At 37.2% G+C, this 25797-nt stretch overlaps 2 protein-coding genes across 2 annotated transcripts in view; one reads left to right on the top strand and one right to left on the bottom strand.

Moving 5' to 3' along the window:
• Positions 1-11426: 11426 nt before the first annotated feature.
• On the top strand, positions 11427-18374 carry LOC145772337 (uncharacterized). The gene is made up of 5 exons (XM_082584211.1): positions 11427-11734; positions 13199-13288; positions 13765-13946; positions 14986-15211; positions 16623-18374. The coding sequence occupies exons 1-5, from the start codon at positions 11475-11477 to the stop codon at positions 17350-17352; spliced, it is 1488 nt and encodes a 495-aa protein (XP_082440337.1). The 5' UTR covers positions 11427-11474; the 3' UTR covers positions 17353-18374.
• A 2058-nt stretch (positions 18375-20432) lies between these two features.
• Positions 20433-25797, bottom strand: part of LOC145771649 (coronin-1C-A-like) — a 37003-nt gene continuing 31638 nt past the window's right edge. The window contains exon 11 of the mRNA XM_082583376.1: positions 20433-23834. Coding sequence (XP_082439502.1) covers positions 23700-23834 — 135 coding nt within the window. The 3' untranslated portion in view covers positions 20433-23699. The remainder of the gene's footprint in view (positions 23835-25797) is intronic.

Here is a 25797-nt window from a genome sequence, read left to right as displayed (position 1 = left end):
ATATTTTAGCCAATAGCCATGGATTAACCAGTGATTATACACTTCTGCTGCTTAGAGAGTAAAAGCACATGAGTCTGGTGCTTTGAGGAAAAACCCCTAATATGCTACCACAGTGTAATTTCGCCAAAGCCACGCTTGGCCAGCACGAAGTCCAACAGTGGAGTGTACACTGTACAGCCTAGGTAGCTGACAAACTGAAAGCCACTAGCCTGAGCAACTAACAGCCTAGAAGTTTGGCCATTTAACTGTTTGTTTATAGACTGTGTAGGCCAGCTACTCAATCATGTGTGATGTGGCTAATAAGTTAAGATCATCGCTGGAAAAGTGGACTAACTTGTTTCAGAAAGAAACTGCAACTAAATTGTTCAAATTTGTCCAGTATGCAATGTCTATCCCTGTATGTAATGCCAATGTTGAGAGAATTTTCACTGTTATGGGTAACATATGGACAGATGAGCGCAGTGGCGTAGCCAAAGGGGAGTTATGGAGGTTACAACCCCCCCCCTTTGTCACACGTGTGACGTCATGGTATTGAGAATGATGCTTTCAGTCTCTATGCCTCAAAACAAAGTTTGCCTAATTTTAAACGAAACTGCATTAAAAGAGCGAGTTTTGCCAATACCAAACATTCAAATATCTCAGCTGGAAATTAGCAACAAGAAAACATAGAGACTTAGCTTTATTACCGAAAAATGCCCAATAAAACGTGATCTTATCCTTTTGATATGCCAACGGACAGCACCATTTTACAGGAATATCTATACCCACATTTTTGTTGAAAATGCTCTTAGAATGCACCAAATTCAAAGTCATTTTTCAAAATTTTCTGGGGGAGGCCCCCCAGACCCCCCGCCATTGGGTGTCGCCTTTGGCGAAGACGCCGTCGGGCTTCGCCCGCCGGCCGTCAACCCCCTCCCCTTTCACAATTCCTGGCTAGCTACGCCACTGCTTTGAGAACTTTGAGGATGCCGTCGCGCGCTTTCAAAATGTTCACTATTTTGAGGAAAAAAATCTGGCAACCTTAGATGTAGCAGTCAATAGAATTTAGTCTGAAGACAAATTGATATTTTCGACAAACCCACCATAGTCCTTTTTAAAATGAATTTCAGTAACAAAGTGGTCTACTTCTCAACAGACTAGCATTAGATAGCATCCAGGGTATGCACGCTTGAGGACATTAAAAACTTCTGGAAGCATTCCCACTCACCCACCACAGTGGATCATGAAAATGATCAAAACATACAGTAGCCTACATGAGGTTAGGCGTTAGGCTAACCAAACAATGTCCTCTTTATGTAGTTACATTACTTTAAAACGAATATTTAAGACAAGCGTAACAAATTCAAGCTTTTGGCAACTACAACTTCGTGCTCCTTAGGCTACATGTCTTCTGTTTACAGACTTTTGTGTTTTGTAGTTATTTTGGTATCACCAGCTTTTATTTTTGCTTTACTATCAAAATATTTCAAAAGAATTTATTCAGTAAGCTATCTAATAATCGACTTAGTTACCTTACTCAATGGTTTATTGCGAATTGCAAGGTTAATGCAATCTTGTGGATGTTTTTAATTGAACGGAACACAATAAAGAGGATACCAATGAAAATCGTGTATTGTGTAGGTTACATTTCTAATTTATTTACAAATAAGCAAAATAACTTTCCAATAAACAAACCAATAAACAAACAAACTTTCAAACTTTCAAAATCAAAATGAAATAGCCTACAACAAAGTTCAAAAGATGATCTAAAATTGTTGCACGTTTACAGAATTAAAAATTTTGAAAGTTTTTGGCTTTTCAATTTAAATTGATTCGGCTGGTTTTGAGTTTAAAAAATATAGTTTTAACGTCGTCCTAACTGTCGTTCAATGTGGACTCTTCGCCAGTTCTTTTTAAAGGTCATTGCGATGTTAATGGATTTTCAAGAAATAAATAGAGAATTGTTTGTATTGAAAACTTTGTTGATAGCCGATTGCTTTTTATCACATTGGTAATCACATCAACCTGTTTCCTGCTGGCAAAGATCGATTATCAAAAACTAATGTTTAAATCTGTAGGCCTAGTTGCCTGTCTTAGCATACACCTTGCAGTGATCTTTGATCCATGAGAAAACTTCAATAGAGGAACAGCACTCTTGTAATACAGACGATAAAATCTCAGACTCATAATAGGATTAATTAAAAGGTTTGACATTGGCCTGTTGCGGTTTTTTGTTGCTGGTACAACAGCGCTCGGCTTCCACCAAACTTTTTGAACAAAACGTCGGGTACAAAAGTTTTCTTACTTAATGGGAGATTTGATTGACACATTTTATCAATCAAAATAGGTTTTATACATTAGATTGATTGCAACAATTGCAAAAAATAAAAAGACATGGTACAAAACTACAAGAAATACAATTTTCAGAAAAAAAAGTTTATAGCCTAATATTCCTACAATTGATGTTTCATACTGCAAAATTATGTTTAACAGGCTTACTCGTGAACAAAGAATTACATATTGTATTTTGAAAAATGTCTGTTTGCACATTTCAAATTTTTTGCAATAAATGAAAAGTTAAAGCAGTTAAACAACCATAAGATTACTTGCTACTTCATTTTTAATTTTCATACCTAGCGATGAACAAGCATTTTTTCTTGACTAAAATATTATTTATTTTTCAATTGATGGGTGGTTTACTGCATCTTTAAAACTTGTCTGTTTTACAGGTAAACTAGTTTAGCAGATCAGACTGTTATTTTCCAAACATACGTAATAGCTTAATTTAAACAATTTTTTGAATGCTAAGCCTAATGCCTTCACCTAGATACAATAAATCTCTGGAGGGGTGATTAGGCCGCAAGGTCGGCTTAGTTGGATAAACACACTTTAAAGGCAGTTCTACATTCAGCGACACCCAGCAGTGGGTCAGGCAAGTCACAGAAAACAACATTTCAACAAGCGGAAACTTTACTCTCTCGATCTCGTAACCGGGCCAGCGTGCCAGCCATTTTTTTATTATATCTTTTACAAAGTTGCAACCGGGCCAGTGTCAGTGATTTAAAACTTCTACAAGTATGAGAAACCGCCCGAATTTAAGCTTTCAAACATTCTTTTGCATACCGAGGACCAAGCTTCCGGCAATCAAGAAGATTATTTGGAAGATGTGCCATATTTTCCAGTTCAAAATTAAGCAAAGTAATTTTCCCAACATTGGATTAATATCCTTAAAAGTTTAGAAACACTCGCAAAATTTGTGTTGCAATAACTCGCCAGCTGCAACTAACTATTCGTGTCAGGCAAAATTCTGTCTTCTCTAGTTATAGGAAAATAATTCTTCAACAAAAACTGCAATAGTTTTTATAGTCCATCGAGGACTGCAAGTTGAAGTTTAAATATTTATTACAAAGCACAAGATAAAAAATAAAAATAAAAAGGATGATATATAAAACGCAACAGGAGCTGTAAGCTATAAAACATTCGATAAAGTTCGAACATGCACGAAACGTTGACAGTAATGCTAAAAGCAATAAAAATGCATGAACTCGTACAAGAAATAACTTTGTTTTGAAATCAAACTCATTCTTTCAGCTACAACTTAACCATAATAGTTTTAGTTTTGTTGCAAATGGACATACAAGAAGCGAAATCTTTTGCATAGGCTATGTAAAGTAAAGGTTCGAAAATAAATTTGGTTTAAGATTTTCTCCAAGCTAGTTTCATCTATCTATTTTATAGTGGTTCAAGGTCTGCAAGGTACTTACTGACAATCGTTTCTGGTCTCCATCGAAATAAATTAATAAATCATTTCTTTAAAAGCTCAAATTCACTATTTGTGTAGCTAGCCTTTGCGCAGTGGGTATGCCTTCGTTTTATGACAATAGTCAAAGCGACTTGGAAAATTTAATGCGCCTACTGGCAAGACACTATAGGCACAAGTAAATGAAAAGAAAAACCAAAGTTTATCTTAATTTTACTCCGTATCTTTTTTTGTTTATATTGTACGTTCTCAAAAGCAGTCTAGGCGATTGAAACATGGTGATCCCTTGTCGTGCGCAAGATATTAATTGTCGTCGCTGATTGAAACAGAATAAAGATATTTTAAGGTTTGGAATTCTCCAACTCAATGTTCGTCTTGGCCCTTTAAGTTCTGTTGAATTTTCCGTCTTAGTGCTGACTTTTTGCACCAAGTTAGTTATTTGAAACTGGAATCTGCCCGCACTCATGCGCATCCAACCGTAGCGATTGGAGCGATACTCTTCGCTTTTCAGTCGCCAGGTTTCCCGGAGCTTTCCTCTGGCAGCAATAACGTTTCTTCCATTTTTTCTTTGAACAAGCTGGAGCACCATGTTTTGAAGCTGATGACGTCGTTCGGAACGGAAGAACACTTCGAGGTAGGCTTTCTTCAATCTCACGAAAGGATTCGAGTTGCTGATTGTTTGTGTATTGACGTTTATCAGTCCTTTTGTATGCAAACCTAAAAGAAAAAGAATAACTTTTAATATATTTGAAATAAACAGTTATAATGAAGTGTAACCTGCGGAGAGGAGAAACAACAGAGTGTTAAAATTTTGGTTCAGACAGTTCAGGTAACTTCTAAAAAAAATCCACTTTTGCACACCAGAAAAGTTTTCCTGCTGTATGAAAAACAGTAGCCTAGTGTTTGTAAATTCAATATCATTGTGGTTACAAAGCGCCAATGATGAAATCCTACGCACCTTTTCCGAAATTGAGCAAGGGGCTAATCAAGACGTTTTCCTTGGGACCAACTGAAATCGAAAATACTGGATTTTTGAATGGATATTTAAAAGGTCGGGTGAAGTTGCTGAGCGTCTGCCTTTGGTTGAAACTGCTTTTCTTGGAATTCCTCTGTGTTAAATGTCGTCTAGAAGTTGAACGTTTTTTACGTTGAAGCACCTGGCTGTATCCAAATGGAACTCTGTTGAATTTCTCATTTAAAATTGTCGGCATTGATAAATCGTTCTTATTTTTTAGGTTATTATAGTTTCCTTTCTCATTGGATAACCATTGCATTTTGTCTTCTGTCATTAGTTTATTTGAGTCTCTGAAATGAATGTTGGGATATTCCTGAATAAATTGAAAGTCATCAGAGTCTTTGGATACGAAAGAAGGTTTTCTTTGCAGAACGACCGAAGAGCCACATTCCAATTGCGCAGCTAAACTAATGAAACAAAGCACCAGAAAGTGCAATAACGGCATCTGATTTTCCATGATCCCTTCTGATATTTCAGTCATTAAATGAAACTGATATAAATTTCAATACAAACACCAAAGGAAGTATTGAAGTAAAAGAAACTACAGTTATATAAGCAAATTCAAAGTGAAATATTGTATCGCTGATTGCAGTTGGTAGTCGTCTACACGTTTCGCTGGCCTGTAACCATAATGATTTCACATTTGCTTGGAAACTCTTATATACCCTTGATCGTATCCAAGCTACAATTTGATTTTTTTGTTTCATACTTTCTCGTTTACATTCAACTATTTCATTTTGAAAATAGAGCGGAACACTGTAACCTTATGTAAGAGCACGTGCAAGGCCTTGAAATTTCTTAACCTATCATTCAGATAAAATCAGATTTAAATGCATGGTTATAGGCTATCACAATAAAATGATACGCTAAGTTTTGTTTACAGATGTTTTGGAGAAACACGTATATTTCAAAATCAAAGTAGTCTTATCTAAGTTACAGCCTATAAATTTTTAAGCCACAATATCAAAAAAATTAAAATTCTGGACAGGCTACATCCACAAAAAATTTGCCAAAAACGATAAATAAATATGGATTAGTCGAAGTATGATAACAGAACGAAGACCGTTTCTCTTTCATTAATGTGCCGTTATCGTCGGACGCAGTCCCATCAAAGGCAACTCTAAGATGACAACAGCAAAAAACTTGCATTACTGCAGAACTTAGAAAACATGGCAAATTGAAAATGTTGTTTTTTGAAAATTGTGGCATAAGAGTATACATTAATTTTGTGTCTACGCAAAAAAATAAAAGTCGCTGTGAAAAAGCGTTAGAAGTTCCATCAAGATTAAATAAACAATATGGTTCAAACTTCAGACTATTGTTTGTTAGTAATTGCATTTAAAAAAAATCATAATGTCAAATTAAATTTATTTTGCAAATTGCCCGAGCTACATAGCCTACTATTTGTAGCAAGTAGGCTACCCGAGGTCACAGTATTTTTTGCTGAAGATTATATTAAGCCAACTATACCAGTGTTTTTTTTTAAACACACTATTTGATAGCAGAGTAAAATGAGATATTAAACTTATAATACTTTAAAGTAGGCGTAGGCTATAGATGGCAGGCAAACGATTCCGAATATTTGCAAATGCATTTTAGGTAAAGTGCATACTTAGCTTAAAGTGATTGATAACTAAGAAGGGCACGAAAATTTTTGAAGAAAACAGGAAACAAAAGGCTCAGGAAAATTGAAATTAAAAAAAAAAAAGATGAAAAAACATGTTCTCCACCCTCAATACAATGTGAATTTTGCTCACGTCTTTTCCACTATAGACTGGGCTTCCAAAGTCACATCCGACATCACTAGACCTATCCCAAGCCACATCCGACTTGAAGACGAAACCAATGCGTGAACACGAGCTGGAGCCGATGAAACTTAACTTAAATAATTCAGGGTAACCTGTTGTGTAAGCTAGCGATCGAACTCTAGTGGTGAAAAACATTTCGTTTTCTTTCGTAACTCACACAAAGAAATTAAAAGCTCAACAACACAGAAACCAACACAGAAACCATCGCGTCGTGCGATATTGTGCTGGTTTTAAGAAAAACAATGTCGACTTTTCATGTCTGTGTTGGGGTCGTACGCACACCGTCACGTTGATTGCTCCGCCATTTTATGTGTAACAGTGGACTTGGAGGTACAAGACAATTTGCTATTTTTAGATCATGATGAAATCATTCAATAAAGAACTTCAGTGACGAGATCATCTAAAAATATAACGCAAGGTGCGTGTGATAAAACGTTTGCATAATAACAAATGGCAGTGCAACAATCAAACGCGGTTTTCAACGGAAGGTAGTCGTGTCTGTTACAGGGAAGTCTCGCTGTGTTGTGTATAGTTTGCTCTTGTTTTCTCAAAACAGTGCTGGGAGATAGTCTACTAGATACTGGACAAAAAATTGAACTATCGAAACATTTCCACATTAGGAAAAACGTAAATGTTCTCTTTGTGTGCCATTCAGGAAGTCTTTAGACCATGAGATTGAAACCATGATAGCTAATTGCTTATGTCAAGGAAACCGACCCTTTCATTACGATGCATCAAGAAAAGCTCCCAGTTTAATATATCGGGTAGATAGATCTGCCGTAAATAGACATTTTTTTTAAGAATGTTAAAGGCCCGTATTACACCTTTGACTCATAAGTGACTCATAAATCAAACCTCTTTTCTAGATTTTTATATAGAAGTTGGTTGAATTATTTTATGGTAGTCATGGTCCATTATCATTAGAGCCTAATGTTTTGTAGATAATGACAAAAGGAAAAAGCTAGCTAGCACAAAGATGTACATTTCAGATTCTTGCGTTTACCCTATTTATCATTTCTTTATCAATAAAGGTTGTATGTAAATACAATATTTATACATCACGGATCCAAAATAGCACCAGAAGTTAACGTGTCAGCTGCGTAATCGAGTGATAAGAGCCCTTGTGCTACCCTCAACATGGCGCCGGTCGGACACTGCCCAGGAGCACGTGCGTATGTATTTAGCAATACACTTGATGAAGGAGGACAGAAAGAGGAGGAGGAAGATGCTTGAAGGAGGACACAAACATTGACTTTCTTGCTTTCTCGTCTAATTAGTTTAAATTTTTAACCACCAGGCATTAGCCTGAACACGACAAACAACAAATGATAAAAGTGTTGTTGCTTCACTGTTTAAATAAATTTCAAAAAGGAATCAAGAAGAAGAATATGATTAAAGCCTGTTCTAAGAGCTTTACTATAACCATTTTGAGACTTACCCTAGATGCAAACAGTTTCTACTTGTGAAAGTTCAGTCAATACATTGAGTTTGTTTATGCTGGTAAATTAAAATGCATGTTATTTTACAATTGTTTCAAGCCAGACATTTTTAATTTACTGAGATTGGTCTTGAAGCAAAAACGAACTTTCACTGCAATGTTGCCCTGTGCAGCGCCTGCAGAAAAATTTGCAGCTGCGGACTTGCAGAGCATCAACACGACTTTGTTAGGCCGTAAACAAATGCGGAAAAGGATCTTTTTGTTTTCTGCTGCATTGTTTGTTTTGGTCAAAGAAAGAAAAACTATATGAGAAAGTTTATTTCTTATCAAAGCAATCAGCTGAAACAATAGTTAACTTGTAGCGCTTTCATTTTACCAGAAGCTTATGATTTGTCGATCTGTGGGGTCTTAATCGGTTAGCTCATTTACAAAATATTCGTTGTAAACTCAAAGAATGGACCGTAGCCGAAGGCGATGAATAAAAACAAGACAAAGGCAATAAACAAGTCTGCAAATTTGTGTTGTCTGAACAACAAAGCCATCTGGGGTTAAGGCCTATACAAAAGAAAAACCTTAGATTGACTGTCATCAGATTTCTGTCGCGCAACGATCATCACCAACAAACATCAATGAATTTTTTAAACTATAACAGGGCTACTCAACTGGCGGACCGCGATCCGAATCCGGACCTTCTGGGTGTTGAAGGTGCACCTCGAGCTTCTATAACAGTGGTTCTCAACCTTTTTTCTTTTGTGGCCCATTTTTGTTTGCATAAAAGTTCTGTGGCCTATTCAATTTTTATGTAAGAAAAAAAAATACAAAAAAGGTTTATAAACAAAAAGCAGCAGAACATTGCCTTTGGAAAGTTGCAGGAATTCCCTTGTTGAATCCAGGCGCTGACGCTTCACATTGTCTTATTTTCGTTAATAAAATTCACATCTTCATTCTTGTAATTTGGATGAACTTTTTCCAGGTGACGTTTCAGTTTTGATGGCTTCAATGAATGATGACTAACTGTTGTACATATTGAATGTAATTTTCATCAAACTTAAAGCTTCAAGTATTGTCAATTCCTCCCCAAAATAATCCACAAAATAAAATGCTGCACGTACTCAAAAGCGGATCTGCAGAAGTTCAACAAGGCTACCGCTTATATAGATGGCTTAATTGTAACCACAAACTACTCTATTACATCATAATGTGTTGTAAAAACTGAGTTGATGTAAAATTGTATGTTGCAATAATTAGAATGATAATTGCCACTTTGTAGCTAAAAACAGCAGCATCATTCATTGTAACCGAACAAACACACAAGTGTAAAATTGACTATAGTGACAAAAACGAAACAAAATGTTTCAATAAATCTTTCAATTTTTTATATATGTCTGTGGCCCACCTCAAAATGCTTCTATGACCCACCAGTGAGCCATGGCCACTGGTTGAGAACCGCTGTTCTAGAAGAATAACTTCTTGCCACATTTTAGGGCCTATTTAAACAGATTTCTATTAGAGAAAAGAATTTTTTTGTGATTATCCAAGGAGCTGGGAGCTTTGTTCTCAGACCCCACAACGCTTTGCCGTCTTCTCTGATGTGCGATCCACACAGCTACAGTACACTACAAAGAAACACAATACATCTTTTCCTTTTTTTATTTCTTTGTTTGCGTCAGACAAAAATCCAAGTCGAGTTACATACTACCTGAAAAGTGTTTCGGTGCTCGTAGGCTACAGGTTGTTTAATTTTCGTGGTTGCATGTGAAATATTGATCGGACCGCAAAAATATTCAACTTGTCAAAATGAACCTTTGCTAACATTAGTTGAGTAGCCCTGAACTATAACAATGAGAAAAATGGATTTTGTCCGTTAATTAAACGTTAGTTGCAAATTGAAATCTTGAACAAGCGAGCACTGTGGTTACATCAAATCAAAAATTGTCTCCTTGATTTCCAAATTCAGCAAAAAAAAGAAAATGTCATTGTGTATTTTTTTCCTTTTTTGTTTTTGTGCCACTTTTTCCTCTGACGTTTTTTCCTGTGCCACTTTTCTGTGTCATTTTTTCATGTGTCACTTTTTTGTGTCATTTTTTCCTGTGCCGTTTTTTCCAAAATAGTTCCCAGTTGCCATAACTCGTTCTTTGACAAAACTCAGGGGTATTACTTTTCTAGAAAGAGGAAAACTTGTACTTTCTGAAAAATGAGAAAAAATACTAATTTTGTAAGTTTATTTGAAGTTTTTCAGTAACTTTTCATTTTTCAGAGAGAAAAAAACTTTTCTTTCTCAAAATGAAGCTTATTCGTTTTTTTTTTCTTGCCTTGACAAAAACACCACTGTCATAGCGTATGGGTGGAAAGCCTGGTTCTTGCCTGACATCTAAAGGTTAAGTTTAGCGTAGTTTAAAGTTTTTTTTATGTTTACAAGAATAAAAAAAATGCAAAATTTTTGTAGTTTAGGAATGTCGTTGATGGCCTTTGTTTAAAAGTTTAAGATTAAAGAACTTAAATCTGCCCAAACAGCAAACTCATCATTTTCACATTAATTTAACGTCTCCAGAGGTTGAATCAATGTATGACAGATTTTTCCGTCTGGATGGATCGTTTCTATCAGTTTGAAAGTTTTTTCAATAATGTGTTGCTTCGGTTGCTTCCCACGCTCGTGTTTGGCATCACGGTTAAAAAACTTATGATATTTGTTGTTCCACAGCAAATTAAGCAAAACATTTTGAGATCACACAGGTGTTGTCTTGCGGCTGATCAAATACGACTCCAAGAAAAGGTAACACTACAGTTCACACAAAAGGGAAACTATACGAAAACAAATGTGCTCAACACGAGTAATTTCTAAAACACGTCTTGTAGCAATGTCTTAGAAAAGCAACCGTTTCAAATAGAGAAACTTGATCCATTCTGGTTTTTTTGAAAGAAGATGTTTTACATTGTATGAGTGATTAGGGTTCTAGCTGGCTCTTTGGGTACGTCAGCAAGGAAAATAAATGAAGTATTTTGTTGATTACAAAGCAGTGAAATGACTGTAATGAGAATGTCTTTTTTTGCATTTGAGGTTGTAGCAGTCTTCAATTCAAAACGTCAGCGAGCTACTGGCGATTTTGCATTAGCCTATTATTTTTGATGAGATAGTTACTAGAATTCAATTGACTGACGAAAGCAGCGGTTGCGAACTGGGTGGCATAAATTAGTGATGCGATACTGATGAGCCCAGCCTCATGGGCGAAACACGGTGTCTATCGTTGTCAATTCTTGCTACACTCGACACGAGATAAATACAGATAAGAATACTTTTTTGTAGGGCAGAAAACAATAATTGGTTACGTATATTTTTTGTGCTGTTGTGACAACAGTACTAAGTTTTCTAGATCTAAACATAGTGTAACCTAATTCAATGCACTTATATTATAGGCGTATGGTAAATATCAAGGTTTAGGCTGACAGTTATTTGTACTGTAAAACAAAAGGCAAATGCTATTTAGCGCGAAGCAAGAAGTCAGCTCTTCAAAATGGTCAGGAAAATCACAAACTTATGAATTCTTTCAACGGATAGATCACACTTACGAACACTATGGTGGGAACTGCTGTTGTCACCAAAGAACCTCGGTGAAGCTGAAATGGACCAAAGTGTTTGGATTGGTTTTAGTGATAATGTTGTTCATGTTCCTATGGAAGAACACCCCTGTGGTATTTCGACTTGCTTCTGAAACCGCTTTCCTACAACGACCATCGTAAGTAGGCTATTAATGGTCTGGTCAAGTCAATAGTCATTGTTTTTATTAGGGCGTATAGTAGCATATAGTGGCAAAGTTAAAGTACCCGAAACAAACGTAGCTCACATCAATCTACAGTAAGTTGCCTTGCCTACGTCAATATAAAACTTTAGGAAATTTGATGGACTCCTTCCCCTAGATTAGTAAGTTCTTGATCTTTTGCTTTGCTCGTAACCTTTGAGCTTTCGTGATAGGCTAAGCCCACATGTCCCGCCCTTAACAAAAGTAAATACACTTAATACTTCTAATAATTGATTATGCGTAAACCTATGAAATATGCATGCAAAAGATCAGAGGTAGGCAACAAAGTTCCATCGTGCAATCGCAAGGCGAGACCTAACCGTTGATGAAATTGCATAGAAAGCTATGGAAGAGTTTACATTGATGCTGTTCTGAAAGTTTTACTTGCTCATCGAATATTCAGAATCGAATCATTATTATGATAAGAGCATCGAACATAACCAACTTAACTTATGGTAGCTTCATCATGGGGCCATTTATAATACACTTCAGGCCACCGCAGCGCTAACATTAGTCCATAATATCTCTCTGGCCATAAAAACTAAACTACAGTATCAATAATGAAAGCTGAGAAAATGGAAATTTAACTGGTAAAACTTTCAGCTTTAATTTTAACATAGCCTATAGACTTAAATTCTTTTCTTTGCTTATAAGTGTGGTGAAAAGGCTTGCACGACTCTCGTAAAGATGTCATTTGGAGTTGGACATCGATTCAGATTACGTTACACAGCTCTGTTTTCGCAAGACACTTAGTAATTTTCTTACAAAATGGACATAAAGAGTGACTTGCTAAGTTTCCTTTTACCAAAGTTTAATCTTTAACGGGCACCACTAAAAGGCGAAAAATGGCGTATTGTCCTGAGAAGTGAAAAATTAATGGCGATGTAGAAAAGGTGGAAATCCGATGTAGCCACTGCAGAAAAGGCGAAATCTGGTATTGGCGTCTAGTCATCTATATTGTACAAATGTACAACACAACAATGAAGTCATGTTGAAAAAAATTAAACATCGTTTCCTGACTTCAGAGATCTATGACTTTTTTATCGTCGTGAATCACGGGCAGAACCAGAATTTTAATTTCAAGACAACAAAAACCGTACTTTCCTTTTTCGTATTTTCTGTTTGATTTTTTTTTTTGCCTTGATAAATCATTTTGAATTGCTTATTGTTACTTACCCGCCTTCATTGCTTTCTGTTGTACAATCTAGCGTAGACGCCAAGATCGGATTTTCGCCTTTTCTACATCGGCATTAATTCTTTACGTCTGCGGACAATGTGCCAACAAACGTTGGGAAAATTTTTGCATTTCCGCCGTTTAGTGGTACCCATCTTTAACTGCAGAGTAGACATTTAGAAACAATAAACTGTAGTGATTTTAAAACAAACAAACAATTGCTTTAGGTGCGTGAAGTGTCCGCCATGTGGACAAGAAGACAATGAGATGCAGCCGGATATACAGCTCGACTACGAAGCTGAGATTGTGCATGAAGAGTGAGCAAATTTCTCTTTCATCCTGGCAACAGTTGTCAAATGAACAATCTAAGAATGTTTCAAATAGGCCTACGGCTGTTCTAAATAAAGAGATTTCCTATTTTCAAAATATTTTACTTCGTTTCCTTTGATCGTTTCGTTTTGTTTTTGTTCTAATTAGACTATATAATTCTAAAGAGTTTCTTTCATTTCGAAATCCAAACACTTCCACTTTTTTACCCTCGAAACGAAAAAGAAAAGCACTTTTTTGCACCTATAGGCCTATTTCGAAAAAAAATTTAGTTGTTTGGATACAAAAGTTCTTTGCCCTGTTTCGTTTCGAATGAACTATCTCAGCAGAGAATTAAACTTTTTTTTAAATGTGCTTTGCAACAACAAAGCAAGTTTTCGTAAACGTCTAAAAACAAGTTGATTACGTTTTGACACAAAGTCAAGCTTGCCTACATTATTTTTCTTATTTTTTTTTAAACTTTCAGAGAAAGTGATAAGACCACAGTTGGACCCCCACCTACCAGTCCAGATCAACTGTATGTGAAAAACTTAACACAGCTAAGACCACTAGCTGAATTCAGCCTCACTCCATGGAAAGTATTAGAAAGCTTTTCTCAGCTAGTTGACGGGAAGGATTGTTTTCATATGAATCCTTCCAAAAAATATGGTAAGACTTAAGCAAGTGAATATCAAATAAGAAATCGTTTGAAGAGACAATTTACGAAGTTTATGCATTTATGGCCCGGTGTAACGGCCGAGGCATTTACTTCCGTCTAACAGTTACCAGGGTTAACAAAATGGTGGTTGGATTCGTTTCGAGGTTTACTTCAAGATTGCTGATGCAAGCTTTGTGCAACTCTACTGATACAAAAACAGAGTCCAAATGCTTACGCTAATATAAAATAACATGAGCTTCTTATACTTTGTACAACTGCAGTAGTTTTCATTCTCAGCATATGAGCAATGCATTAGTAATTTTTTCCTATGGTGAATTGTTAAATGAGTATAATTGGCTGATGCTTTGTTGGACCTGAAAAACGGTGTTATTTTTATGGAAAATGATAATAGGACTACGCCGGCTTCAATACTTTACTTTGTTTTATTGTGTGAAGGTTACCGTAGCCTACTTAGTTCTGTGGCGAAGCTAATGGGACCTACAGTCCCTCTACTGTGATTTGTTATAAAGTATTAAATATTTGGTGTTTTTGATATGAGCACTATGCCTAATTTCGGTAAATTTCGTGATATGTCGTCATTGCTATAAACTGACTGATTTTGTTAAAGTATGAATTTATAAACAACGATAGGTCTACTTTTAGTGTTTTTGCTTTGTCCTTTATGCTAGCAGTTAACAGTTGTTGTTTTTGCATAGGTGTTTTTTTTCTCATACTAACTTACTTTTGTAGGACATGATATTTTTTGATGTTACAATGAAACCACAGGAATCCACTTTTTTGTTTACATTTTTGCGGAACTTATGCTAATCTTGCTTGCAAGTTGCAACGTAATGCCGATGCTTTACATTTGTCACGTTAAAAACACGGGAAGCAGCTGACTCGATGACTAATATGGTCTTTCGCTGCTTCCTGTCTGTTGTTGAATATATTTGTACCGTATACTATTTTTTGCAGCAGACAAAATAAAAGGTTTCTCTCTCTCTCTCTGCTAGCATGGTCAATATTTTTTTATCTATCTTGTCTTTGCAGCCCCAAAGTGGTCATTGGTGATCTTTGTTAAGTCTAAATCCTCCAATTTTGAACGAAGAACTGCAGTGAGGTCGACTTGGGGGCGAGTGTACTTTCTCAACCAAATACGAATCGAAAAAGTTTTTGTGATTGGTCGCGTGGATGATCCAGCCATTCAAGCGGAACTGCAGGCTGAGAACGACATATTTGGAGATATTTTACAATTTGAAGGACCAGATGATTATAAGTAAGATCACAATGTCTTGCAAACTGCACACCATTTCGATTCTTTACAGCATGTTTGCATGCACGAAAACAAAAGCGTGAAGAATTTATCAAGAGTTGTAGCCTACTTTTATTATTACCTTCATAAAAAGGCTCGTACCGACATCGTAACGTAAGCCAAGGTGTTTGATCAGTGATGTACGTGCATACAAAAAATATTGACGCCGTCAGCGTAAACGCAAACGTTCGAAAAACCATACGCCGTATGCGTCTAGGTAACTTGTAAAAAAGTTGGCGGCGTCAGCGTATACACTAGCGTAAACTCATTTTGTTTGCTAGGTGCCAAACATTTACAAGGTATAAACCACTCGAAACAAACAAGTTTTATTTTGAATTTCCACGAAGAAACACAAGCATCTGAAAGTGTTCATCTGACATTTTGCTGCGTTTTGGTTTCAACATGTCTCTGCTCATTGAAAACATTCTTTCAACTGCAGCGCTGGAAGGTATTGGCGTGTTGTAGCGAAAAAAAGACATTAAAAAGTATGCGTTGACGCTATGCGCTAAAAAACCGCGAAAACTTTACCGGTAGCCTCAAGCAACAACTACCCAAAAAAAAAGTGACCGTAAGCGTTAGCGCAAACAAAAAGTTTACGCTGCAAGCCTACGACGTAGAATTAGCGGCGTATACGTACATTTCTGTGTTTGATACCTAGTTGTGCCTTTAATAACATGAAACTCAATTTGTAGGCTATACCTGTACTAGATCGTAATGCTGGACAATGCATCACATTTTGAAGCCATTGTTTATATTCTATAGAGGATATGTCTTTTCGAAGATTTAAAAATATTCAAGCTTTTGTCGTTGAATACATAACTGTATGTTGAGGTCTTTTTGAACTACCAAACAGCAGGAATTTTATATTTAACTGGTGTTGATATAACCTACCGATAACATCCATTTTTAGAAAAATAAAACGATAAATTTGTGAAGATTTTTATCGATATGGGCGATTGAGTGTTTTCTCGTATCCACAACCCATTTACGGTAGAATTAAATACAGTAAATGGCAACATCTTCGGCAACACACGGCGGCAACACACGGCTGCAAAATTTAACAAAATTTCAAACCTTTACTGCATTTACACAAATACGCACGTTAGAAACGCAGAACGAAAATAGTGTAGAACAGGATCGTCAAAGCTATAAACACATACGAAACCTGTTTTGGGTGCCCGTGAAGCTGTGTCATGTTATCATCGCAGTGTTCATCATGTTGATGAAGATGTCAGGTGGGTTTACGGACAGCGGTGGTTAGTTTTGGGCATTGAGCGACTTACATGCAGATTGGATCATTTTTGTTAAGATCCTTCAGGTGTAGGCTATACTACACTTTGCAATCAAATTTAATCCTTGTCATCTACATCTTCAGAAACATGCCGATAAAGGTAACGAGTGCAATGCAGTGGGCTGCGGAACACATGGCTGTCGACAACATGTACGCTTCTTCCGATGATGACTTTGTCGTAGATTTTGTTGGAATTGTTGACTTCCTAGAATATGAGGTCAAGCTTCAACGTTACAAGGAAAGAAAAAAAACCGGAGTTCATAAATCTCCTCAAAGTATCCGTATGAACATGCCGATCTATTGTGTCTATTACTTAGACAAAGTCAAAGGCCCGAACAGAGATAATGCTAGCAAGTGGTTTATAAACAAAGAAGAATATTCATTGGAGCGCTATCCACCTTACTGTGGGGGAGGATTTTATTTAATGCCTGTTGCTATGACAAGAGACTTATTTCAAGTTTCAAGAAGAACCAAACTTTTAGCGATGGACGATGTTTGGATAACAGGTATTTTGCGGCAAAAGCTTGGACGTGGAGATGATAATGTCCAAAAAGCGGATTGGCCTCGGAACACTCATCCTGCAGATAAAAAAAATATGTGGATACATTTATGGGGAGACTACGGAGTGAAAAAAGATATTGCCAAGCTTTTGCCAAAAGCTTGGAAAGATTGGGATAGACGCTTGCAAGGCCGCCCCAACTGCAGATGGCCTGAAGTGGATTTCGACCTTACGAATTTATTAGAAAATGAAGAAATTGCAGAGAGAGCTGAAGAACTCAAAAAACTTCCTATTGCTGCTCAAATCGAAACATGATCTTAATATTCTCTCACTTGCTTCAATCAATTTAAGAACAGCACTGTTGACGCTATTGAGATGTTATTGTTTACTGCTTGACTTTGATCATAAACTCATCGAGTGGTTTGTAACCTTTGTACCTCAATTTAATGCCAAAATTAAAAATGGTTTTGCAGACTGGAGCATGAACATGCTGTTTTATAAAAACTTAATTTGAAACAACAATTTGACAAACATACGGCGGCATCGGTAATCAACAATGATAAGCGATGGTAGTTGTTTCTTGTTTGGACCGATGACTGGGTCTTATTAATACTACACATATCACATGGGGTTGAGTTGATCATCTTTATTAAAAGTGAGCACTCGAAGTCTTCCAATTTTTTGAAGCAAAACAATTCGCTTAAGCCAAAGCAAAATTCTGATAGTGGAAACTTGGCTTTCAGCAAAGACTAAGCAGCCTACAACATTAACTACTGTAGCTAATAGACTACAGTTAGCCTATTAGGCTACAGGAAGTAGCCTAATAACAATGTAGGCTTAGGCCTAAATGCTTCCGTAATCTATTTTTTAGGTTTGGTGGCAGTGCTTAACTATATTTATCGATGCATATACTGCAATATTAGATCTTTTCATGCACGTCTTGAATCATTAAGGTTTTGCCACCTTTTCCTTTTGTTGGTTTTGTTACTGTATTTCTTTTTCACGATATTATTTCTTTTGCATTCTGACAAAGAAAAATAAATTGAATTATACTAAGTGAACTAACTTACAATATAAAAAATGTTTTGTTTAGCATTGCACATAGAGATTGTGGCTGTTGAATGTGCAATCATTAAAATCATAAGCTGGATTGCTAAAACATAATCTTATAATTTTTAAAACTGTAAGACAACCTAGTCTACTAATTGTAGATGTGAAACTCTTTATTCTTAAAGTGGTAGCTTCTTTGAAAGCCTAATCCTGGCTGTTTGCAGTTTTACCCTTAGCATACATGCAGACCCAGTCATTGAGATCTGCAAAATTATTCTTCCTCAAGATCGCACTGAACTGAGAGCTGTTCTTGATATGTGTTGCTTGAGCGCACATTCGGAGAGTTATATCAGCGCTGCGTCATTTTGTTGTTTCTTTGTTTAAACTTTAAAGAGTTGGGCACTTATTCGACTCAGCTATTTGGGTATTGAACCGATTAAATATCAGCATTGTCTCTTTGTATCACCAAATTATTATTCAGGCAGTGCCGGTCTTTGGGGTGTGCAAACCGTGCGATCGCACAGGGTTCGTAAATTAGGGGGCCCGCAGTTTACTCAGAAAATTAGGGATTGTAGATGATACTGTAGTGTATACTGTCCCTATCAGAAAATGCAGTAATTTTTGTCATTTCCAATGGAAAAACTTCAATTCGATTCACAAGCAAGTACCGGTATTTTTGTTGAACATGCTCTCAGAATGCACCAAATTCAAAGTAATTTTTCTGGGGGATGCCTCCCAGCCCCTGGGTGTCCCTTTCGGCAAACACGCCGTCAGCAGGCTTCGCCCGCCGGCCGTCAAAACTCCCTTCCCCTTTCAAAATCACTAGCTACGCTACTGAATTGGATCATTGTCATTGGGGCCCGCAAAGCATATTCCGCACAGGGCCCGAAATAGTCTACCCTAGACGGGTACTGATTCAGGCTTACGAAAAATATTTCAAAGATAAACTTTGTTTCAACATTAACTTTCTTTATTTAAGTATCCTATTCCGGCTATTGTAATATTTTTCGTATGAAGTATCACATAAAAAAAGTTTAATTAGAACTTTAGAGCATCTCTAGCAACCCCCTTTGCCTCAGAGAAATAGCCAACATAGGGCTGCTAGACTGTGGCTGTTGAACAGTCGATCGCAGATTGATCCCAAGTCGACCGTGTGAGTAGCGAGAACTAAAGTGCCCGATTTAAAGACACAGCTTGCAGAACTAGAAGACCGCAACTATAGGCTACTACTTCTAATTATGTCAGCCAGTATCTTGCCGATCATAAGATGTCAATGACATTGTTCTTCTTCGTCGTATGAGCTGTTCTTCTGGACTATATGTTTGGGCATGATGTCATCAGCCACTCGACAGTCTCGTCATCCAGGGCCTTCAGTCCAAGCGCTCCATGTGGTGGTTGATGGATTGGGCAGTCATGGACGACATGATCTACTGTCTGGTCTGTGGCGCCACACTCGCATCCCGGTGAGGGAGCCAGGCCTTGCCAGCCAGCCAATGACATTGTTAATTAACCCCTTCTCTTTGTGATATAACACAATTCGACAAGGCTGTTAAATTAGTAGGCTACAAATCTCCCCAATACAATACTACAAGACCCTTGTCAAGAATAAATGGGTCTTTTTGTCATTGATCACCCAATCAGGTAGGAAGAGATTTGCAGATCAAGCGATGCTGGTTCGACGATGTGCACTTGAGCAACGCATTTCAAGGAATGCTATCCATTTAGCCAGCGGGCACACCGTGGATGGACCAATAATAATCAGACAACACTTAAACTATTAGAACCTTTATCAATCTCGATGACCGGCCTGCGTCAGTAGTTCAAAGCGTCTACATTCCACAAGTAGTCTACTGTGCGAAATTTTCACTCCGATAACATTCAATCAATTTCCTTTTTCAAATTCAAAGATCAGTTTTGTGGCTGCTTTATATTTCTACTTCTGCATTGGCACAAGCGATTTTCGAAAAAGATTACGTTTCGTTGTAATTCACATGCACAAATAATGGATATATGACATGACTGCAACCGGTAATGCTTTGTATGGCAGTTATTCGTTTTGCTCTTCTGCACTGCATAGCTGGGCTTAACGGGTTTTAGTCTACTTATAAGTCTGCTGAAGGTGCGAGTGGATTTGTGATATTTACGTGGGGTTAGCAGTTCTTGAGATTGGTTACTTGAAAAAAATAGATCTTGGCTCAAAATAGTTCGGAGACCTGTACTAAAGACTACTGTAGTCTAGCATCATGGAATAAAAGTAGACTACGCATGTACACGACTCAAAATGAAGCAAAACACTGTTGCACTGGGACTTGTCTCCTTTAAAGCATTTCAAAAACACGCAAGGCTATGTGGGATACATTATTTATTCAATTCACCACTTTTTACATGATTTAGTCTAATGCAAGTCACACATACATTTGCAGCCTTGAATAATATGAGAAAGCGCTGATGAAAAAACAACAATCTTTTCTATGACGACGGAGAACATTCTGGGCTAAGTGGAATGTTCTGTGCAATTACGTCATCTTTTTAGCTTTTCCGACATTTGCTCACTGAAGTTGAACACGGCAACCCAAAACAGAAGATCAAATTAGACGTTCATATTAAGTTCATTTATGGATCGATTACGTTAAATTAACATACAAAAAACGATGATTATTACTATTGCAAATCGCTCAGGCATCCATCTGATAAACAACATTGGTCCACCAAATCAAAAAGTACTGAAAGTATAGTAAGAATTTTACTCAGTTGTGAAACCGTAAAAATAAACGCCTCTTGCGAGCGGATCTTTTGGGTCCAATTTTGTAATAACAAACCAAAGTAAATCAGTCAAAACAATGTGTAATGATGAAATCAACAACTGCACTTTTCTTTGAAGAGTTTCAAATCTTTTCAGTCATGGAACTTAATTTTTTCGAAGAAAAGTTTGTTTTATTTCAAGAGCATCAACGGTATTGCATGAAAGAGCTCGGTCACTCTCAACATTCAGCAACCGTGACAGCAAAATTTGTCATTTTTACATTGATTCTACGTCTGCAGACGGTAATCTGACTGAAATGTAAGAATGACGGATTTTGCTGTCTGGGGAGTGGTGCTGGCTATTTTTGCTCAACAAAGCTGAAGCAATAGAACTAAAAAAACGCTAAACGGTCATGCGGATTGATCCTGAGGAAGGAACATGCAAATTCATCATCACTTACGGACCGACGTATTTTTTTTGCGGACAAAGTAGTTTTTTGTTTTTTTTTCATAAAGGTGTTTACGGCGAGCTGATTTTAGACATACCAAACGCTTGATATGAGCAAAATTAACATTCTCCAACGCGTTTGTGACGTATGCTGCAAGGGCCAAGATGTTCCTGTTGCAAATCCTGTTATTTTCACGTAAAGTCCAGATTCAGGAACATCCTGATCGTGTCGGTGTGAATACTCGATTGATGAAAAATAGCTAAAACAGTAACAGACGTAAGGTTTCAAAACAATTTTCAACCGAACCAAACGGAATAAACCAAACTATCGAAAGAAAACGTCTCAATCAAAACTACCGTAACAAAGACAGAGTGGTGAAAACGTATTAAGAAAACTTGCCCACGTTTATGTAAATTGTAAAACAAAACGTCAGTATTGGTTACAAGTATAAATGCTAAAGTTAGTTTTGAGCAAAATGCTTGCAGTGAATCCTAGCCAACAAATTCATCATTTTTACACATTCGCCGGCAGACGTTGAATCAATGTAAAAAAAACATTTAATTTGCCGTCTGGGTTGGTTAAATTGAGTGAGAGCAGAGACCAGAATGAAGACTCATGGCTGAGCAAACGCTTTGAAGACTAAACTACTTTTATCCACAGCGGTGAATGGTTTGTTTAAACTTAAAAGATGAAAGCGGTTTAGCTTTCAAAATATTTGTTGAGCCACGAGTGGGGTGTGCATTCTTGTATTGCGAATTAGCTTCTAGATAAAAATTATCGTATATACAAAATATTTAAAAAGTGAGTGCAAGCTCAAAACTTACACAGCAATCCATGCGATTTTATATCTACCAGCAACAAAAGGAAGTTGTGCGATAAACTGGAAGAAAAAAAATGCACGATCCTCCCAACATCGATCACGTGACTTGGTTGTGCAGTTGAAAATTAATTTTGGAAAATCCTGGCTTTTATAGATCTAGAAGCATAATAAAAATGTGCGAGTGTGGCCAATTTGCTTCAATAAATTAGAGAGAAACATTCAAACAAGTGTTTTAGTTTTTGTTTTACATGCCCTGATCCCAGACAACGAAATGTGCCATTTTTACATTGATTTAACCTCTGCAGACGTTAAATCAATGTAAAAACGGAAAATTTTGCTGTCTGGGATAATATTAGATTAAAAACACATAAATTTCTAGAGTAAATAGTCTGATACACAAGAAAAATAGACGACAGAGCGATTTTTATAACTACCAAAAAGCATAGCACATACAAAATTGAAATCCATAGCGAAGTAAGTTATCATCCAAGTTTTCAACAGATTTGTTCAAATACAACATCGGCAAAACACGTCATTACATGGTAAAAAACTGAAAGAGTTGTGCCAACACAAACAGTGGACCAAACACAAAATCTGACATTTACGCGTTGATTCGGCTTTAGAATATGTACAATCAACGGTGAAATGATCAGATTTTACTGATGGCTGTTATTTGATGAAAGAGATTACATTTGATATTCAGTCACAAACCAATGGCGTACAAAGGTACAATAGGCACTCGCAGATTATCTTCATTTACTTGCAGAAGCAGCTCAGAGACAAATACCCAGAGAGTAAAATCCGTCATTTTTACATTGATTCAACGTCTGCAGACGTTGAATCAATGTAAAAATGACAAATTTTGCTGTCTGGGATAGGAGTAGATTAAAGACCTTGAGAAGTCCAAGAGACCAAAATGCAATTCTCAAGTGATGCTTGCGTTCTCTTTAGTCCACGAGGGAGGTGAAGATCAACAAGCGTTACTTCAGCAAGAGCATTTAATTGCGCTTTTTGGCATGAATTCTGTCCCAACGCAATACGTCAGACTGCCAAACGAACTCCATCTTATTTTTGAAGGGAAGGGTGGCCAGGTTAGAAAATGCTGAATGAGCGATTAAAAGTAGCGACCATTCAAGTAACAGCGGATACGACGATAGCATAGACCACTAGCGGCTATGTGGTATAAGTAAATTCTGTTTAGTGTGAACCGCTACATCATCTACATAGAAAACCTACTCTTTGTTTTTTGTGGAGCTTGTGGCACGGAATCGCCTTTCGAGCCAAGGTCGAGAATTCCACGGCAGGTTTTGGGTGGAATACAGTTTAAGAATCAAAATTTAAATAAATCAAGTCTTGTTGTCGGAAGATTTTATATCAGTGATGTAAAAATCTATCAAACAGTGGTGGCGTTTGTTAAAAAATGACTTGATGATAATGAAAAAAACCATCACCGCTTTTTCTAAATGGTGACGCATCCTGCTGAAATTACGATCTCTTTGCAAATGGTGCAATTCCTCAGTCAGAAACGAGCTATGGCAGAAAAATATTACACATGGAAAACATTGCTCCTTTTTTTTCTTACTCCTGGCTTGTTTCTTTTATTACTCTTCCTCATGATCGTCATCGGCGACCACTTCGCCAACCTGCTTTTCGAGAACGGTGAGGCGACGGCAAACTTTCCTGACTGTTGCTTTCAACTTCTTGACTTCTTCCACCAGTTCGTCCAAATCGACGTTCTGAAAACATACCGAGCTTTTAGCGACCAAAAAAATATTCGTTTGCGTGGATTAGACGTCGCCAAATGTAGCGCAAACATGAAGTCGGTACAATTTAGATGTACTTTCTGCATTAACAAATGGTGTCAGATAGTGCTGTGGCATATTCGTGGAATTTGAACGGGAACACATTGGATTTCTACAAGTTATTAAAAAATTAATGTAAATTGCGGTAAACACATGAACTTGGCGCAGCGAACTCTGGGAAATTGTAAACGTCCCATGTGAAAACATCTGGTTTACAATATTGATAGCAGTTTTTTCAAAAAACCTAATCTATCAAGAGCTACCACAACACTCACAAAAGAGTACCAGATTGTTGTTGTTTATATCACAAAATGGTGATTTTTCTATTAAGCTTGTTAAAATTGTCTAACACCGGAAATTAGCACAATAACAATCATACCACAACGCATCAACGGGGCAGCACCGCGGAGACGTCAGTTGAGCAAATGCACAATAGCAACTTACATTGCACCTGTGGACTTAAGCCGTTGGGTACAAAATAAAAACCCCAATTCTGCCTGAGCGATTTAAATTAACTTTTAGTGCAATTTAAACATGTCATCTTTTAGATTTAGTGTCTGTTTAAATAGTGGTCGAAAATACATCAGAACTAACGCAGCAGACCATAACAGCAAAAACAAATATTCGCAATCAGTCAAGTTTTCATCAAAAAGTAGGATATGTCGATTGTGTAGCGTGGTTTCGGGAATTGCTGGATAAAGAGAAGTTGAATTCTTGCTACTTCAATACTAAGGCACAAGGCAGCGAGAAGTTAATTCTCACCAATCATGATCAAGTCCTTTACACTTTAAAATAACGTATAAAAGCAGATTAACTTTGCCTTATCATGGTCGCATGTTACTTTTGCATGGATAGAGAAAATTTACATTGAACGATTCTGTTTTAAACCTACTATATTTGGATGAGAAATAGCAGTTGTCTAGGCTCTAGCCATACATGTGTGGCGAAGACTCCAACAAAACCAAAATTATTATATAGAATGATACTTTCCTGTGTATCTTTTGCATTAGTGCGTGGTCTTTGTCGATCTTTTCAGTACACTTTGCCAGCTTACTTCATAACAAAAAGTGTTGCAAAACCGAAACAAGGCGAGACAAAATCATGTTCAACCGGTGTTGGAACCGAACAGTGATACTTGGATAATCAGCACCGTCTTAGAGGCAAGTTTTACGAGTGAAAGCGTTTGAAATATAATGAAAAAGCATATCAAACGCCATGCTCGTTTGAATAATTTATCTTCGTCGGTTGAAGCTGATTTTCTTCGTCAGTCCAATCTTCATATTTTTCAAAATAAATCAAGAAAATAAAGGCAACAGATCACCTGTTCTACTTGCCAGTCATCAGGTTTTCACAAGCCTGGTTGTGGAGCTGCATGACCAAAGTTCCAACAGAAGAAGAGGGCAAAGAAGCGTAAGAACCCCACCACGAGCGATCAGGCGATGATGGCTTTAAGATCATGGGCCGCGGGGGAAAAGACAACCCAAACCCCCTGTGCGAAACAGCCTTTCTGCAGCCGCTGAGAAGTTGGATGTTTACCTTTCCAACACACTGGAGACTTAACGCATCTACTCCAAAAGAGCCCCCAAACAAGCGGACAACAGTCAGAAATTGCAGCGGGAAATCTTTAACCATCACTCTCCCTCGTCCCACTCCCTCTGGGAAGACAGGATTACAGCAGCCCACCACAAAAAAACTTTGGGGTCAGCAAAAGCTACTCTCTATCTGGCTGCCCCTCTCTGTGGCATCTACGCCAAATGAGATGTCAGACTGCAGTGGCCCTTTTTCCACACGCCAGTGCCCTTCTTCAAACGAGCACCAAGAAGAAGCTCACACACACACAAATCATCTAAAATTAAACTTTTACCAAATCGTGCTAGTTCTCTACCTTGACCCGCCA

The sequence above is a fragment of the Aplidium turbinatum genome, chromosome 6, assembly GCF_918807975.1.
Source record: "Aplidium turbinatum chromosome 6, kaAplTurb1.1, whole genome shotgun sequence".
Lineage (NCBI taxonomy): Eukaryota > Metazoa > Chordata > Ascidiacea > Aplousobranchia > Polyclinidae > Aplidium > Aplidium turbinatum.
The sequence above is the reverse complement of the archived record's forward strand: the minus strand, read 5'-3'. Positions and strand labels throughout refer to the sequence as shown.

Excerpts from the sequence above, each read along its gene's own strand:
- LOC145772337 (XM_082584211.1), top strand. The coding sequence starts at position 11,475 with ATGCTATTTAGCGCGAAGCAAGAAGTCAGCTCTTCAAAATGGTCAGGA. Across the intron at positions 13,289-13,764 it reads GCTGAGATTGTGCATGAAGA|AGAAAGTGATAAGACCACAG; the intron begins GTGAGCAAATTT and ends TTAAACTTTCAG. Across the intron at positions 15,212-16,622 it reads GAAGGACCAGATGATTATAA|AAACATGCCGATAAAGGTAA; the intron begins GTAAGATCACAA and ends CTACATCTTCAG.